At 35.0% G+C, this 16,782-nt stretch overlaps 2 protein-coding genes across 2 annotated transcripts; both read left to right on the forward strand.

Moving 5' to 3' along the window:
- The first annotated feature begins 183 nt into the window (after positions 1 to 183).
- On the forward strand, positions 184 to 6,990 carry LOC129269361 (3-mercaptopyruvate sulfurtransferase-like). The gene is made up of 3 exons (XM_054906852.2): positions 184 to 254; positions 2,208 to 2,821; positions 3,351 to 6,990. The coding sequence occupies exons 2-3, from the start codon at positions 2,233 to 2,235 to the stop codon at positions 3,665 to 3,667; spliced, it is 906 nt and encodes a 301-aa protein (XP_054762827.1). The 5' UTR covers positions 184 to 254; positions 2,208 to 2,232; the 3' UTR covers positions 3,668 to 6,990.
- A 3,439-nt stretch (positions 6,991 to 10,429) lies between these two features.
- LOC129270019 (thiosulfate sulfurtransferase-like) lies at positions 10,430 to 15,249 on the forward strand. The gene is made up of 3 exons (XM_064105660.1): positions 10,430 to 10,697; positions 12,940 to 13,572; positions 14,259 to 15,249. The coding sequence occupies exons 2-3, from the start codon at positions 12,963 to 12,965 to the stop codon at positions 14,606 to 14,608; spliced, it is 960 nt and encodes a 319-aa protein (XP_063961730.1). The 5' UTR covers positions 10,430 to 10,697; positions 12,940 to 12,962; the 3' UTR covers positions 14,609 to 15,249.
- The last annotated feature ends 1,533 nt before the right edge of the window (positions 15,250 to 16,782 follow it).

Here is a 16,782-nt window from a genome sequence, read left to right on the forward strand (position 1 = left end):
AATCAAGAAAATTACATTTCCTCATCTTAAATTCAGCAAAATACTTTATTTTATTCCTAATTAAAAATTACCTACAATCTACTTTCTATGTTGAGGCCTAACATTATTGTATAGAACTATTTAGACTAAATCATTCTTAGTTTTATTCTCCACTTCCAGCGTTTAATAACTAATGTTTATATCTATCGATGTTCATCTTCATCTTTGTTCTGTATCCGACACTCCTCTGGCACTTTATTGAATAATACCACCTTGTAAGTATGAATTTGCAAAATATAGACTGTCGTGTTCGTCATAAATCAAAATAATAAGCTAAATCAGATAATGACCTTGGGAAAATTCCCATTGATTTGTCAAACGACCAGGCCCAGGACCAAAATAAAACTTAAAGTTAACTTTTGAATTGCAGAGAGGGACTCGAGTACCGGTACTAGCGGTAGGCGAGAAGAGAGGCAATCTTGGTCCACGCGCTTGTTCAATGAATAAGGATTAAGGCCATTCATGGGCGTGGCCGTGGGCGCGGCATGTATGGTATTAAACTGTATGTTGTTAGCCAAAATAAAAGGTCGACCTTATTATTAACCATGTTAACTGCAGTTTTCAAAGTGGAAAGTATTATTAAACTAGATGATATCAAATTAGAGGGTGAAAAATAAAATTAGGAAATGCCATGGAATGGCTTTTTGAATTAGCGAGATTATAAATCTATTCTAACTTTACATTAATACTAGTGTGAGCTAGCTGGCATGGCATCCCGGGGGCCCACTTACATTGAGGAGTTATACCATGCGCGACCCCAAAAACACATAAAATTAAAAAGGATGTCTTTTTCAAGATAGGGCACGTTACGTATGTAAAGTAAGAAGGGTGTCAAAAACACTAAAATAATGAACAAAATATTAAGGGTATCCATTTCGCGAGGAAAGCTATGTGTTTAGGGTCAGATTTGTGAGGGAATAAAGAATTAATACAAATGTTTTATAAAGGATGTACTTTTCGCCCCAAGTCAATAAACACTACGTGTTTAGAGTACGAGGTGTGGGAGGTGGGGCCGTACTAAACCCAATGATGTAGGTAAAGCCAAGGTAAAACCAACAACCAACGTCCGTGACATAACAATTGAAATATCGCAGTACTTGTTTAGGGGTTCAATTCAGGGAATTCTTAATTGCCAAGAGTATCATTTTGTTTCCAATGCTTTTTAATAAGGGTAGGGTTTCACACGTCAATACTTAAGGGGTGCATTTTCAGAATATGGAAAATATGTGTGTAGGGTGCTTTTCGAGACCCCATGGTTGCGCCCGGCCGCGCATGGTATCCACTCGCAATGGAAGTACTAAACCCAATGATGTAGGTAAAGGTAAAACCAACAACCAACGTCCGTGACATAACAATTGAAATATCGCAGTACTTGTTTAGGGGTTCAATTCAGGGAATTCTTAATTGCCAAGAGTATCATTTTGTTTCCAATGCTTTTTAATAAGGGTAGGGTTTCACACGTCAATACTTAAGGGGTGCATTTTCAGAATATGGAAAATATGTGTGTAGGGTGCTTTTCGAGACCCCATGGTTGCGCCCGGCCGCGCATGGTATCCACTCGCAATGGACGTGTGAAACCCTTAATTGCCAAGAGTATCATTTTGTTTCCAATGCTTTTTAATAAGGGTAGGGTTTCACACGTCAATACTTAAGGGGTGCATTTTCAGAATATGGAAAATATGTGTGTAGGGTGCTTTTCGAGACCCCATGGTTGCGCCCGGCCGCGCATGGTATCCACTCGCAAATGACATTTTAGCCATAATATGTATTGGAGTACATGGAAGAGTAGTCCTTGCCTTACATCACTATGACATCCCATATGCGGCCAATTTGAAGTCTCCATGGGTATAGTGATTACCAATATTTACAACTTTTAACAATTATAACTTTCTTGTTGCTTGTCCAATATTGTTCAAACTTTCACCTATCAACTTGTCTGATTTTTCTTTTTCTTATAAAAACAAGTTTTTATTTGGGTTGGATTCCCCTTTAATAGGCCTACCTTATGGACTGGTAATTCAATTTTTTATTTTGTTTTAACTACTTTTTGTGTAACTTCTACAAAATAATATTATTGCTCAATAAGACAGTGACAATTTTGAATTGGTCTTGGTAAATCCTGTCTAACACTCCTTTTCTTTTCTGTTTTGCAAAAAATAAAAAAACAGGAACCGACTTCATTTGGTTGGCAAGATGCAGAGAGTGAGTAGTCTAGTAAGCTGTGAATGGCTTTCCCGAATCTTATCACCACAAACTCAATATCTCAGAGTTCTGGATGGGAATTGGTACATGCCAGGTAGCGGGAAGGACCCAAAAGCAGAATTTGCCAAAAAGCACATCCCTGGTGCAGAGCAGTTCAGCATTGATGATTGCACCCTCCCACACTCTCCTTTCTCCCATACTCTTCCAACACCAGAGTTCTTCGCCGAATATGTTGGGGAACGTGGCATCTGCGACAACACGCATGTCGTAGTCTATGACAGTCACCCACAGTACGGAATATTCTCAGCGGCAAGGGTTTGGTGGTTGTTTCGTGTTTTTGGACACAATGCTGTCTCAGTACTCGATGGAGGGCTCCCTCTGTGGGAGAAATCAGGTTATCCTTTATGTAGCAGCACAGCTCCCAGTGAGGTGGAGAAAAAGGAGTTCAAAGCCGAGCTTCAACCAAATTTGGTCCGAAGATTTAGCGATATGACAGGCAATCTGAAAGCAAACAAGTTTCAAGTGATGGATGCCAGATCTCCAGCCCGATTCTTTGGCCAGGTGCCTGAGCCACGAGAAGGTACGTATCTGAAATTTTGATTTTTTTTTTTTTTGATTTTTTTTTTTATGGAAACAGATTTGAGTAAATTGCTTTTGACTGGAGTAATTAATTAAAACAAGTTTAACAATAACATTAATTCAAACTAGCATACATGTAAACTACATGACAGTTTGATTAAGCAGAGTCTTGAAAAGACATTCTGAGATATGATGAGCATATGGTCATGATGACTGTTATTACGGTAATGGCCATTTTTAAGAAAAACTTGAAAAACATCCTAATAAATCATGAAATGTACCGGTACTAATTATATAAAATAATCAGTCTTAAGAGACATTATTACAGGGAAATTTGGTTTTAGGCAATTACAATCAATATTTAGAAAACATAAACACTTATGATTGTCTGATGAATTTAGATTACTCATATTTTAGAAAATTAGAATATTTTTAGAAAATTCATATTCATATGTCATATTGTGCTCTAACATATTTTAATCATGATTGTAAACATGACTTCTTGTCTTGCTTTTGTTTGTAACATGTAGGATTATGCCGTGGCCATATGCCAGGTTCTGCTAATGTGCCTTTCAATACCCTACTCAATGATGATGACTCAGAAAAAGCACGCCTGATGAAGTCCCCAGAAGAGCTTACCAAGATATTTGCAGACCGTGGCGTTGACCTCTCCCAACCTGTCACATCAACCTGCGGGTCAGGGGTCACGGCCTGTATCCTTGCATTGGCTGCGTACAGAGCAGGAAAGAATGATGTTGCTGTGTATGATGGATCATGGGAGGAATACGGTCAGAAAGCAACGGAAGATCAGATTGTGGTATGTAATCCTGAAGCAAATGCTGGTTAACAGATTACAGAATGTGACCTTTAGACACCTGAGTACTTGAGATGTCTAGAATTTAAAAAATTGTCAAACTAGGAACAATTCATTTTTGTCAAAGGTTTTTTGTTCAGAGTTAATTTCATTTAATAAACCACTAGCAATTGTGGGGGACTCTTTTGCAATGTCCGATGGCTATTATTATGTCTTGCAGTCAAATCTTCCTTTACCCCTATCAATTTTTGACTGGTTTGAATTCCTGTTTAACAGGGCTCGACACTAGCGGCGGTCCGACGGTCCCAGACCAGTAAAAATCGCTGTCGGGCCAGTAGATTTTCAGAAATAGGAAGATTTACTGGTCCGACATGACCAGTAAAAAATATCATTTTCTTTGTTTCTTCCCTCTTTTCTTTCATTTTTTTTGTTCTTTCTTTCCTTTTAAAAATATTTTTCTCTATTTCTTTTTTCTCTTTCTTTCTTTCTTTCTTTCTTTCTTTCTTTCTTTCTTTCTTTCTTTCTTTCTTTCTTTCTTTCTTTCTTTCTTTCTTTCTTTCTTTCTTTCTTTCTTTCTTTCTTTCTTTCTTTCTTTCTTTCTTTCTTTCTTTCTTTCTTTCTTTCTTTCTTCCTTTCTTCCTTTCTTCCTTTCTTCCTTCCTTCCTTCCTTCCTTCCTTCCTTTCTTTCTTTTTGATATTTTTCTTTCTTTAATTCTCGAGTCCATCCATCCTATATTCATCTCTTCTCTCATTCCTTTCTTTCCTTCTTTTTACCCTTTTCTTTCCTTCATTCTTTGTTACTTTCTTCCTTCCATCCATCATTTATTTACCCTTTCTAGTTGTTTTTTATTTCTTCCTTCTTCCAACCCTTTCTCTCTTTCTTACATTCATTCCTTCCTTTCTTATATATGTCTTGTTCTTTCCTTTTTCCCTTTGTTAAATCTATCCTTTTACCTTTCCTTTCTTTTTTTGACTGCTTGCTTCCTTTCTCTCCTTTATTCTTTCATTCCTTCCTTTCTTTGTCTCTCAGTCTTTCTTTTTTTCTTCCTTTCATCTATTATTTTCTCTTTTTTTTTATATTGCTTGCTTCTTTCCTTCCCTTCCTTTATTTCTTTCCTTCTATCTATCATTTACCTTTCCTTTATTTCTTCCTTAATTCCTTTCTTCCTTCTTTCAATCCTTCCTTCCTCTCTTTCTTTATTTTGACCTTCTTTCCATCTCTCCTTTTACCCTTTCTTTTGTATTGCTTCTTCTTTCTTTCCTATACTACTTACTGGATTTGTTCTTTCTTTCTGTATTGCTTGCTTCATTTCTTTCCTTCATTTCTTTTTTTCTTTTCTTTCTTTTTTTCTTTCTTTCTTTCTTTCTTTCTTTCTTTCTTTCTTTCTTTCTTTCTTTCTTTCTTTCTTTCTTTCTTTCTTTCTTTCTTTCTTTCTTTCTTTCTTTATTTTTGTTCCTTCTTTATTCCTTCCTTCCTTTCCTTCTTTAGTTCTTTCTTTTTTTCCTTCCTTCACATCTATCCTTTCTTTACCTTTTCTTTTTTTCTTCCTTCCTTCCTTTCTTTTATTCTTTTCTTTCTTTCTTTCTTTCTTCGTTTCTGTCTTGCTTTCTTTTTGTCCTTCATTCCTTCATTTTATTTGGGGGGGGGGAACGAAAGGCTAGAAAAATAAACTTGCGCCTTTTTTTAATGTTTTCTTTATTTTTGGGGACCAGTAGATTTTAGGTTCGGACCAGTAAAAATTTGAAAAACTGGGTATCTACTGGTCCGACATGAATAGGTTGGACCAGTAGAAAAAATGGGTTAGTGTGGAGCCCTGCATTTAATCATGGCCACAAATTGAATCTGATCACGTTTTGTATATTTTTTAGCATGAAACAGACTCGAATAAGACTCAGTGGCTCAGTGCACACATATTTTTTTTTCTCTCATTGAACACTGCTTGGATAAAACTATGTATTCCTTGCCATTTCTGGCAGACAATAGCCATTTGAAATAATACTGAGCTTGTCAGCAAATGTAAAACAAGCTAATTTCTAAAACATGGGAGCAAGTTGTAAGAGAGGATGTGCTATTTCTATTCAAACTTTGTCCTCCAAGAACTAAAACAAATGGATTGACATCTGATTTAATGCATTAGATATTCATAGCTGCAATTTATTTAATGATAAGGGAGTCATATCCTACACACATGTACGAAAATATTGAATAATCATGATTTCATGTAAGAACATAAGAAAAGGAAAGGGGGATGTGACATCATCAGCCCACCTAATGAATAGTCTTGATGATATGTAGAACTGTTTTCACAAAATATTCAAAACTTTAAAATTCAAGTTAACTTTGTTATTTGTCATCTTTATTAATGGAAATGTCCAACATGTTGCTTGGTGAATTTTACTATAATTTTTCAGACTAGAGTACCCCTTTAACATGGTTGAGACTTATTGGTTATTTTGGGTGCAAAGCTACAATTATGCTGTGAAAGAGTCATGTTTTGATTTATGTTTTGATTCTTTGGGGAAAAAAGGGAAAGAAATTAACACTAAGTCTTTAAGTACTTTGGAGATGATGGAACATTATAGCCATGTAATAAATTGTGTGGGTACTTTGTATTTCTTCAATAGGATTATTTGATGTTTTTTTTATAAATTACAATTTTGTATATATTCTGGGCTATTGTATTCTGGAAATATTTGAAGTCATTCTGTCCTATTCTACCTGTTTTACAGGGTTATTATGTTAATTGGTTCAAAGTAAACAATTATTTCACTTTGTGTTGAAAATGTGTGGTATTTGTCTATGCAAAGGCTAAATGTAACAGGGGATACTTATCATTAGAGAAATAACAATGTGTGCTCTTATCTTTGGGAAAATAAGCTCAAAAATGTACTAACTTAAGTAGTGACAGGAGGTAATATTCTTGATGTCGCCAAAGAGAAAACAAGATTTGAAATGAATGCTACCATACATGATCAGTCAAACACTGAAATATTACAGCAATAGGCCTATCGCTGAATCCTAAAGGTTTTTTTGCAAATGCTTTACAGGGTACATTGATGTCACATTCCCATAATACTGCAGTATTGACATCCCAGGGTTACCATCATTAGAAGGTGTAACATCATGCTTGTACAATGAACTTTTATAATGAACCTTAAAATCGTCCTTCCATCTCGTATTACGCTCAGACTTTACATTTTGAAGTATTGTGTTTGCCCACCCTGAATAAATCTTTGACTTTTTTATAGATAGGTTATACCCTTTTCATGTGTCTAGCTAGGGTTGAAAAAGTCCCAAAACTAAACCCTTTTTTAAATTATTTTAAGTCCCAAAAGTAAACCCTTTTACAATTATTTTTGCATTTTTGATGCACATTTCATTGCATGTACATTGCCCAGCCATGAAAAAAACAACTCTTGTACTTGCTTGAATAGTGTCCACCTTGTAAGGGTCCCTCCCCCCCCCCCCCCCCCCCCCCCGATTGGCATATAAACTGGATCGTAGAATAAACCATGTATACCTCAGAAAACTGGATATCTATAGAATTGAGTATCCATGCTTTAATCATGGAGCTATTTATGTTTAATAGCTCCATGCTTTAAAGGACAAGTCCACCCCAACAAAATGTCTATTTGAATAAAAAGAGAAAAATCCAATTAGCATAGCACTGAAGATTTCATTAAATCGGCTGAAAAATAAGAAAGTTATGACATTTTCAAGTTCCGCTTGATTAAAAAAAATAGTTATATGCACATCCCGGTTGGTATGCAAATGAGGGAGCTGATGACCTCACTCACTCACTATTTCTTTTGTATTTTATTACATGAAATATTCTAATTTTCTCCTCATTGTCCTGTGCAACAAAGTTTTATTTCTCCCTAAACATGTGGAATTACCCTTGCTCAACACTTTATGGTTCAGTCAAGTTGGTCCTTGTCAAATGTGTAAAAATTGAAATATTGTATAATTCAAACAATAAAAACAAAAGAAATAGTGAGTGAGGGACATCATCGATTCTCTCCTTTGCATGTGACTAAATTGTGCATATAACTATTTTTTTTTTAAAGCGAATCTTTAAAATGTCATAACTTTCTTATTTTACACCCGATTTCGATGAAATTTTCAGCATTATGTTTGTCTGATTTTTCTCTATTGATTGAAATAAACATTTTTCTGGGGTGGACTTGACTTTTAATATTAAGTAGTAGACATATATAAATGCAACTAGACATCACTTTGTGTGCTTCCTTTGATATCAAGAATCTCATATTGATACCTTGATGTTCAGTTTACTTGTTATGCACAAAACCGAAAAGTACATATTCACAAATATACAGCTGGTTGTTGGGTGAAGTATATGTATTATTTGTATAGAGATGCACAAATTCAATTCATCAACATTCCCCATTCATGTACACACAAATTTGTGTCAGGTATGATACTATTGGAAGTACCTCGGGACAAACTACAATGTACGATACAAGAAGGCACAAAAAGTTTCCCCTATAATCATTGTGGCATAATTTTTTAGATAAAAATAGCTTTGTCAATGTGTTCCTAAAGGTATACTTTGTCTGAAGTCTGTGTGAAATTAAGGTGATTCATGCATGGGTGAGTATCTCAGACAAAATATGAACTTTTCAAAAGTGAACAGACCACAGTCTTTTTTGGTGGGGGGCGTATTGGGGTGGTATTTTGAAAAGCGGTAATACTGTAATTTTGACTATTTACAATTTTGCCATTCATTTTTTAAACAGTTTATCAATCTTTTTTTATTTTTCAAAAAGGTTAGTCAATAAGTGTCAAAATATCTATATAAATTTGTGTTGCTTTTGTTCAAAATCACCTGTGTAGAAATCAATGTTTTACTATATTGTACTTCAGCTCATGATATTCAGTTTGAGTTCTGTGTTTACATCACACAGACATCTTTGCATGATAAGTTGCATTTTTGCTTCTATTTAACTTTAAATTTTCCTCATTTTTTTGTTTTTGTATAGACCTGCATTTACTACATATTACCCAAAATGTGCTTGAAATACTTTTTAATACCTCCTTTGAAATATGTTGTCTTTATTGCCTGATGTGAAATACTAGTTTAAATCCCACCTTGAAATAGTTGACCAGTAATACTGCGACATGTCTTTAGTGTGAAAAGTACATGTAGATACTTGCTTATGCAATCTGAAATAAAGTAAAGAGACTATACTACTGTGATAAAAATATATGTAAAGCAAAGGTGTTTCATGCATTAGATTTAAGTCTTTTCAGTTGCTTAATAATGATAATAACTATAATTATAATAATGATAATAATAATGATAATAGTAATAATGATAATGATAATAATAATGATAATGATTAATGATGATAATAATAATAATGATGATATTTATTTTTGTTATCATTATTTTATTATTGTTCTTATTATTATTATAAAATGACAATAATGATAAAAATACAATGATAATTCTAATCATAATTAGTATGATGACATCAATATTGAAGAATTAATAGAAGAAATAATAAACACAATTGGAAGAAGAGAAGTAGAACAATCACTGTTTTATTGAATGCCATGAAATATATGAGCTTTTATAAGAGAAACAATCTCTGATGTTAAATAATTTACAATATTAACCAGAAAACTATATATATATATATATATATATGTTAATGTTATGCATTTTTCTTGTATTTTGATATCATCAGAATGATTAATAATGCAGTTTTTATGTATGTATTTTTCTTTTGGTAAATGTATGAAGTATAGTTTTGTAACTATCATAGTGCTTTTCTTTAATATTTTATTTCTAAACATCAAAATAATTTATAAAACTTAAAATGAGAAGAAGGCCAGATTTTTGTTCATGGATTACATAATAAAAATGTTGCATATACGTCAATATACCTAGACATCTTTATTTTGTCATCACATTTCTCAATCTACATATTCCCTTCAATCCATCTTCCTGCTGTATCTACAACTACAAGTATATACATTTTTCATCATTTACTCAGAGTTGTGTGGTATTAAGCTATATTCAAATGAAATAAGTATTAACTAGAATAAGGAATTAATATCATTTACAATACTCTTCACAAGACCTAGAAAATCATTGAGATTTTGAAAACTTATGCGATGTGTTTTTATGATGGTGTGTGCAATTTTGTGTATTTTCATGTATCTATACATGTGCATTGCAACAGAAATTGTAAAAATATGCGATGTGCTAGTGAATAATGGTTTAACCAAAAATCTGGTACGTTTTAACCACAAGAGATTTGGAAATGATGATTTCTCTGTGGCCAATTTTTATACCAATGTGGTATTTTTTGCTTACATGTACGCACTCTATATAGTTAACCATTACACTGGTTATTTGATCAATTCCTTTATGAGAGTGTATCTAGTTGATGAATTTAACACACAGTGCATTTATAATTGTGGAAAGAATACTACTAATATTATTTAATGCTTTGATGTTTTATTGTCGTGTGAAACTAAATTGAATTTATAGATTTCAGATCAGCAGAGCTGAATAAAAACCCCTGTGAGGGATGGAATGGAAAAAAAATAAATGCTGTGTCTGAGAATTTTTTTTTTTTTAGTTGAAGGTTAAATTGTGATTTTAGAAAGAAAGGAAATCCTGTGTATCCCGCCCCCCCTCTCTCTCTCTCTCTGTCTCCCCCTCTTTTCTTTTCTATCTCTCTCTCTGTCTTTCTTCCCCTCCATTTGTAAGTTAGCGTGATTGAATAAACACTCGACTATTTCTATTAACAGTTCAAACAATCATATTCGCTTGCGTTCAAAGTACCATGTTTGACAATGAGGTTATGCCAACGATCAAATCTTGGTTCAGCGATACAGGATATGAATTTGATTAGAAAAAAAAAAGAAGATAAAAAAAATAACTGAGTCATTCTGAATACGTCGGTTTGTTATGAACCTTATGAAGAACACGTAGATTATACAGCCTACATTGCTGGACTTACTGGGATTTTGTTATACTAGTTTGGGGTGTATAGGCGCTTGTGGCTGAAATTTGCTACTTTACAAGTGGTAAGATTATCATTATTTATTTTATGATAATTTTTGTATTGTTAACCCTATCTAGGCCGGGGTATTTTGGGAGTTCATATGGCCGGGGGGGGGGGCCTCCCAGGCCCCCCTTGAAATCTCGGCCGTCGACTTCACAATCGCGCCAAAAATTGGCACGCGGGTTGCCTGGGACATAATCTACAAAATCGTATAGTAATTTATTTCATGCGAATCGCTATTAAGTGATTATGTTAATTTATGCGTATTAGTATGCAAAATCATACTTATCCCTCTAACTCCCTGAATAAAGCTCAAAATGTTAAAAGAAGTTAAAAGAGAGGGGGAAGAAGCGAGAGAACTTACTGTGCATTTTGATATCTTACTCAAATATGGCTCAAATCTTTTTTCTATCACATGCCTTCCCTTCGTTTGTAAACTTGGTTGCTGTCAGAAGTAATTATGTTTCTATCAACAAGCTATCAATATACGTGACCACTGTCACTGTAGATTTCAACATTGGACCTCTCTCCATAGAACCCAAGGATAAAGGAAATTCCACCCCCGGGGGGGGGGGGGGGCCACTTACATTGACACGAGTGGATACCATGCGCGACCAAAAAAACACGTAAAAAGGATGTCTTTTTCAAGATAGGGCACGTTACGTACGACGTAAGTATATAACGTGATAAGGGTGTCAAAAACACAAAAATATTGAAAAAAAAAAATATCTATTTCGCTCGGAAAAATATACGTGTTTAGGGTCAAATATGCGGGGATGATAAAACAAAATCAAAATGTTTTATAAAGGATGTCCTTTTTGCCCAAACACTACGTGTTTAGAGTCCGATTTGCGCGAGGTGTGGAAGGTGGGCCGTAAACCAATATAATGGTGTGTAAGGTACCCGTGACATAACAATAAAATATCGTTGTACTTGTTTAGGGGTTCATTTCAGGGAATACTTGCCAAGAGTATCGTTTTGTTTCCAATACTTGTTAAGGGGTGCATTTTCAGAATATGGAAAATACATCGCTGTACTTGTTTATAGGGGCTCAATTCTGGGAATACTTGCCAAAAGCATTTGTTTCCAATACTTGTTAAGGGTTGATTTAAATATAATGGAAAAACAAACCAACAAGCATTATGAATCCTATGTAAAATAAGGAATTGTCCCCCCTTTTAATTTTGGTTGTTTTTCACAAAGCAGGTACAAAATTGTGATCATCACAGTGCATGAGAGTGGATGATGTCACTCCTATTGGTTAAAGTATGCAATAGGCCTACTTTAAGTTTTGCAGATTTAACCATTAGAAGACTTCATCAAACAGTTGTAATTCCACATGTCCAGAGATGATTCAACGTTGTTTCATATTACATTGAGGAGGAAATTTAAATATTTCACATTTCATGTATTATGAGATACAAAAAAATAGTGAGTGTTGTCATTTATTCCCTCATTTGCATACCAACCCAACAGGAATGGGGAGATATCTGTGTTTTGTGAAATTAAGCAAAAAGCTTTGAGAAAATTTCACAACTTCGTTATTTTACATAGGAATTTAATGAAATTTTAGCTTGGGTTTGTAATTCAAACTAACATTTTGTTTGGATGGACTTCCTTTAAACTCTCCTTCCGATATAGAAGAATACATACAGCGAATATTTTTTTCTTCAGTGGTTCTGCACTATATTTTCAATTCTTTAAAGAAAAAGAATGAAAACTTACTGCACATTTTGGTTTGATAATTAAATGTGTTATTTCCCCAAATGGAGTATAGAAAGATTAAAAATAATAATAAATAATAATTATAATAATAACAATAATAATACTAATAATAATAATGATAATAATAATAATGTTCAGTAATAATTCAATATTGAAAATCTTCATTGCACCGTGTACACAAAACACATTTTCAATGTTCACACAATGTTTTAAAAGGCAAATGCAACATTGACTAAAAAACTTGTTTCCCGCTCGCTTCATTCCCTCGCTTATATTTAAATAGGATCATTCGAGAATCAAAATGATTCGTCAATAAATGTGATCACATCATAATAATCATAAGGGACTTATTCTGAATGGTTTCTGAAGCGAAATAATTCACAGAAAGCAAAGCGAATGCTATTTTTTAAAACAACTGTTTACATAAATCTTAGTTTTTTTTATATGCATCATTTAAATGACAAGGAAAGAGATCGAGAGAGAAGTAACATATTAAAGAAAAGTGTGTTGTTACATGATCAAAATTCTATCTTCTGTAGGCTAAAATATCAAGCGGAACACCATGGCATCATCTGCAGGGAAAGTCCCCGCTTTAGTGACAACGGAGTGGTTGGCCGAAGCTTTAGAGGCTGGGAAGACCCCAGATGGAAGATCGATTCGTCTCCTTGACGCCACATGGCTCGGTATGGCAGATGAAGGTCGGGACGCTCACGGCAAGCAGCACATTCCAGGAAGTCTCTACATCGACCTCAACCAGCTCCGCAACAAGGACACTTCGTATTACTTCACCATCCCGACTTCGGAGTTCTTTGCCGAGTTCGTTGGGAAGACGCTCGGCATCGACAACAACACACACGTGATCGTCTACGAGAATGACCCTTACTATAGTATCATGACGGCGCCTCGGATCTGGTGGATGTTCCGATATTTCGATCACGGCGTCGTGTCGGTGCTCGATGGTGGACTTCAGCAGTGGGTTGCCGAGAATCGAAGGGTCACCGATGAGGCAACACCAGCTCCTCAGCCAGCCAATTTCAAGGTGACGAGAACGCGTACTGAGATCTTCAAGAACTTTGATGATATCTTAGAGAACGTAAAGGAAACTAAATTTCAGTTGATGGATAGTCGTCCAGTAGAATGGTATGATGGTACATTGCCTTCTCCTTATCCAGGTAAAATATATCATCAAAACTTTGGTTTTAATTATTGACCATAATCATAGGCGGCGGGGGGGGGGGGACGTGTCCCCCCCCTAAATTTTAGGTGGGGGGACGGTCCCCCCCCCCCTTAATTTTTTGTTGATAACCCTTTTTTTTTTTTTTTTTTTGCTTGTCAATTTTTTTTGCCTGCGTCCCCCCTAAAATTTTTGGTTGATAACCTTTTTTTTTTTTTTGCTCTTCAAAATTTTTTTGTGGTCCCCCCTAAAATTTTTGGCTTCCGCCGCCAATGACCATAATAAGGACATCCGACAAAAATATTCTGGTAATTGAAAAAAAAAACACGATCATTATAGCGTTCTAAATCAGCAGTATACGGCTGCTCACTAAATGCTCTCTCTGATGTTGTTCAGGTCTAGATACCCAACCCACCCACCCCTGCATCTGATTTACTTGTTACGCAATTGTACACTATATGTCCAACGATCTAGCCTACTATTTGTATTTAGTCTGTATTTGTTTATTTTGTTGATATAGAAATGTATTAAGAGTATTGAATTTTGAAATCTGGATTCGCAATACGAAATCTTTCTGTCTAAAAAAATAGAGATAATTTCTTGTGCACGGGATCGAGTCCCCATTTTTTCCAAGTGCATGACTGTAAATTGCAAAATAACAGATAACATGTCCTCCGTTTACAGGTTTAAAACTCGGGATCATGAAGATGGCAGTCAACATCCCCTTCCCAAATATCCTCACAGAGGGATCCTCCAAGTTCAAGAAGCCCGATGACATCAAGTCACTCTTCCATTCAAAGGGCATTGACCTATCCCGACCTTTGACCTCGACCTGCTTCGTTGGTGTCACCGCTTGCATCTTGGCCTTTAGCGCCTTCTTGGTCGGGAGGGAGGACGTGGCGGTGTTCGATGGGTCTTGGGATGAATATTCTCAGAGAGGCCCCGATGATTCTATGACTGTTTATGAAGTTAAGGTCAACCTGAATGATACTGATGACACTTTCCCGCCTGTGCCGACATTCAATAAACAATAGAAACGACTTCCCTATGATGAGCATCATGAATTTACAATCGAACGTTATTTACGCTTTCTTGCTTCTAATGGAGATTTATAAATTTAGATTGTTGTTATCAACGATGTAATTTGAAATAATACTACATTATAACTATCTCAGAACCAAATATGTGTGATACCGCGGAAGGAATAATGATGGGGCCATTTCAATTCCACTGACCCTCTCTTTCTGACTTCATGATAAACAAAGGTCCGTTCATATTCATACCGTGGAAATTCCCGGTTCATAATTTTTATAAAGATATAAATTAGTATATGATCTCTTTGTATTCATAACTCACGTATCTCAGTCAATAAATAATTATAAGAGAAAAAAAAAATCATTTTTTTTTAAATATCATCGTTAAAATGCCGAATGCTATCACAACGTTATTGGTTAATTTACCAGCATTATTTAAGTTATGACGGAAACCAAAGGACCTCTTAATGTGATTGTTTCTTCTATATTGTACCGTATACATTGTTAATCTTTCTTTTGAAAAACAATTATAACTAACTTTATAGACGCCGCGGAGTTCATCCTCTTTCAGAAAAATAAATTTAGTAATTGTCATTTACACCTCTCATTGAATTTCTAATAAATTTGTTTCTGAACATGAATTTCGTCCGTCCGTCTCAGTTCATTGTGAGAGAGAGACCAATAAATATTATAAAGTTACTTTCAAGACCCATTTACACATTTTGTTTTTCCTTTTGTCAAATCCATATCAGCCGCAATATCTGCATCAGCTGCAAACTTGTAAAAACACCATTAACAACAACAACAAGAACAACTCAATTTGTTGCTATATTATTGCTGATATGAGTCACAGTGGCGTAACTACGGGGGGCATGGGGGCACGTCCCCTCCAAAAAAAAAACGGGGAAAAGGAGAAAGAGAGGGAGAAAGAAAGAAAAATCTTAGAGGGGGATGAATAAATCATTGCATATTATATTATACTATGTTATATTATATATTACGTAATAAATATTTTTCATAACTTTATGAAACATAATTTGCTTAGGGCCTATGTGTTCATCATTCCTGGTGCTCGCATTGTCTGTTTAAATCCTGTTGTACTAAAAACATCCCGTTTTCAAGTCAATATACACCAAATAGGCCTTTAGTTCCAGTTATTATTGCTTTAAGTAGTGGCATAATATTATGCTTCTTTTTCATGTTTACCTAAAGCGATTGCCCCCTTCTAAGGTCTGAATATAAATTATTTCCAATCCGTACATACGTTTGCGTTAGTGGATTGGTGAAATATGTAAGCTCTTTATGAATTCCTAAAAACAATTCTTAAATTGTCCCTTTTCTAGTCTGAATATCGAAAATTTTCAACTCGCGCTTCGCGCTCGCATCAATTGTATAGTGAAATACTTATGGTCTTAGTGAATTCCTACAAACAAGCATAAGACTAAATGCCCCTCTTCAGGTTTGAATTCCAAAAATGTTCAGCTCACGAAGTGATATACGTATCATGCTGATGATTACAATGACTACAAAAAGTGTTTCATGTGTTTAAATGTAATTCTAACAAAATCAGCAAGCGCTTGGCGCTCGCATTAGATGGATATGGTGAGATATGTATGCTCTTCATGAATTTGAAAAAAAGTCCTCATTGTCCCTGTTTGGGGTCAACATATGCAAATTTCAGCTCGCGCTTTGCGCTCGCATTGTTTGTTTACTATTAGTGAGACAGGTATGTATCATGATTGTAATTTTTTTATAATGTCCCTTTTTTTAGGTCTGAATATAAAAAAAAATTCAGCTCGTGCTTCGTGCTCGCATTAAGTGAGTGAGATACATATTCGTTTAATGGCACAATCCTCAAAATTTCTCTTTCCCAACGCCGTGACCCACGGTACACCACTGATGAGTCATACATGCACTTTGGAGGAAAGGATTAAACAAATATGGCAGGTGGGACTCTTGCTTGTGAGCAAGAGTAAAGAGTTAATAAGCAAACTATTTAACACCAATCTCTAGTCTGTTTTCTTGATCATTAAAAGCTTGAAAAGGAACAATGTTAAAAGCGTACAATTTCAATACAATTATTTGACAGTTACATACGAATATCCAATTTCTATGGATGTCCTTTAACTTGCCTCAGTGCCCCTCTCATTATTGGTGACGGATAATTGTGTGCC

This window comes from Lytechinus pictus, chromosome 10 (assembly GCF_037042905.1).
Source record: "Lytechinus pictus isolate F3 Inbred chromosome 10, Lp3.0, whole genome shotgun sequence".
Lineage (NCBI taxonomy): Eukaryota > Metazoa > Echinodermata > Echinoidea > Temnopleuroida > Toxopneustidae > Lytechinus > Lytechinus pictus.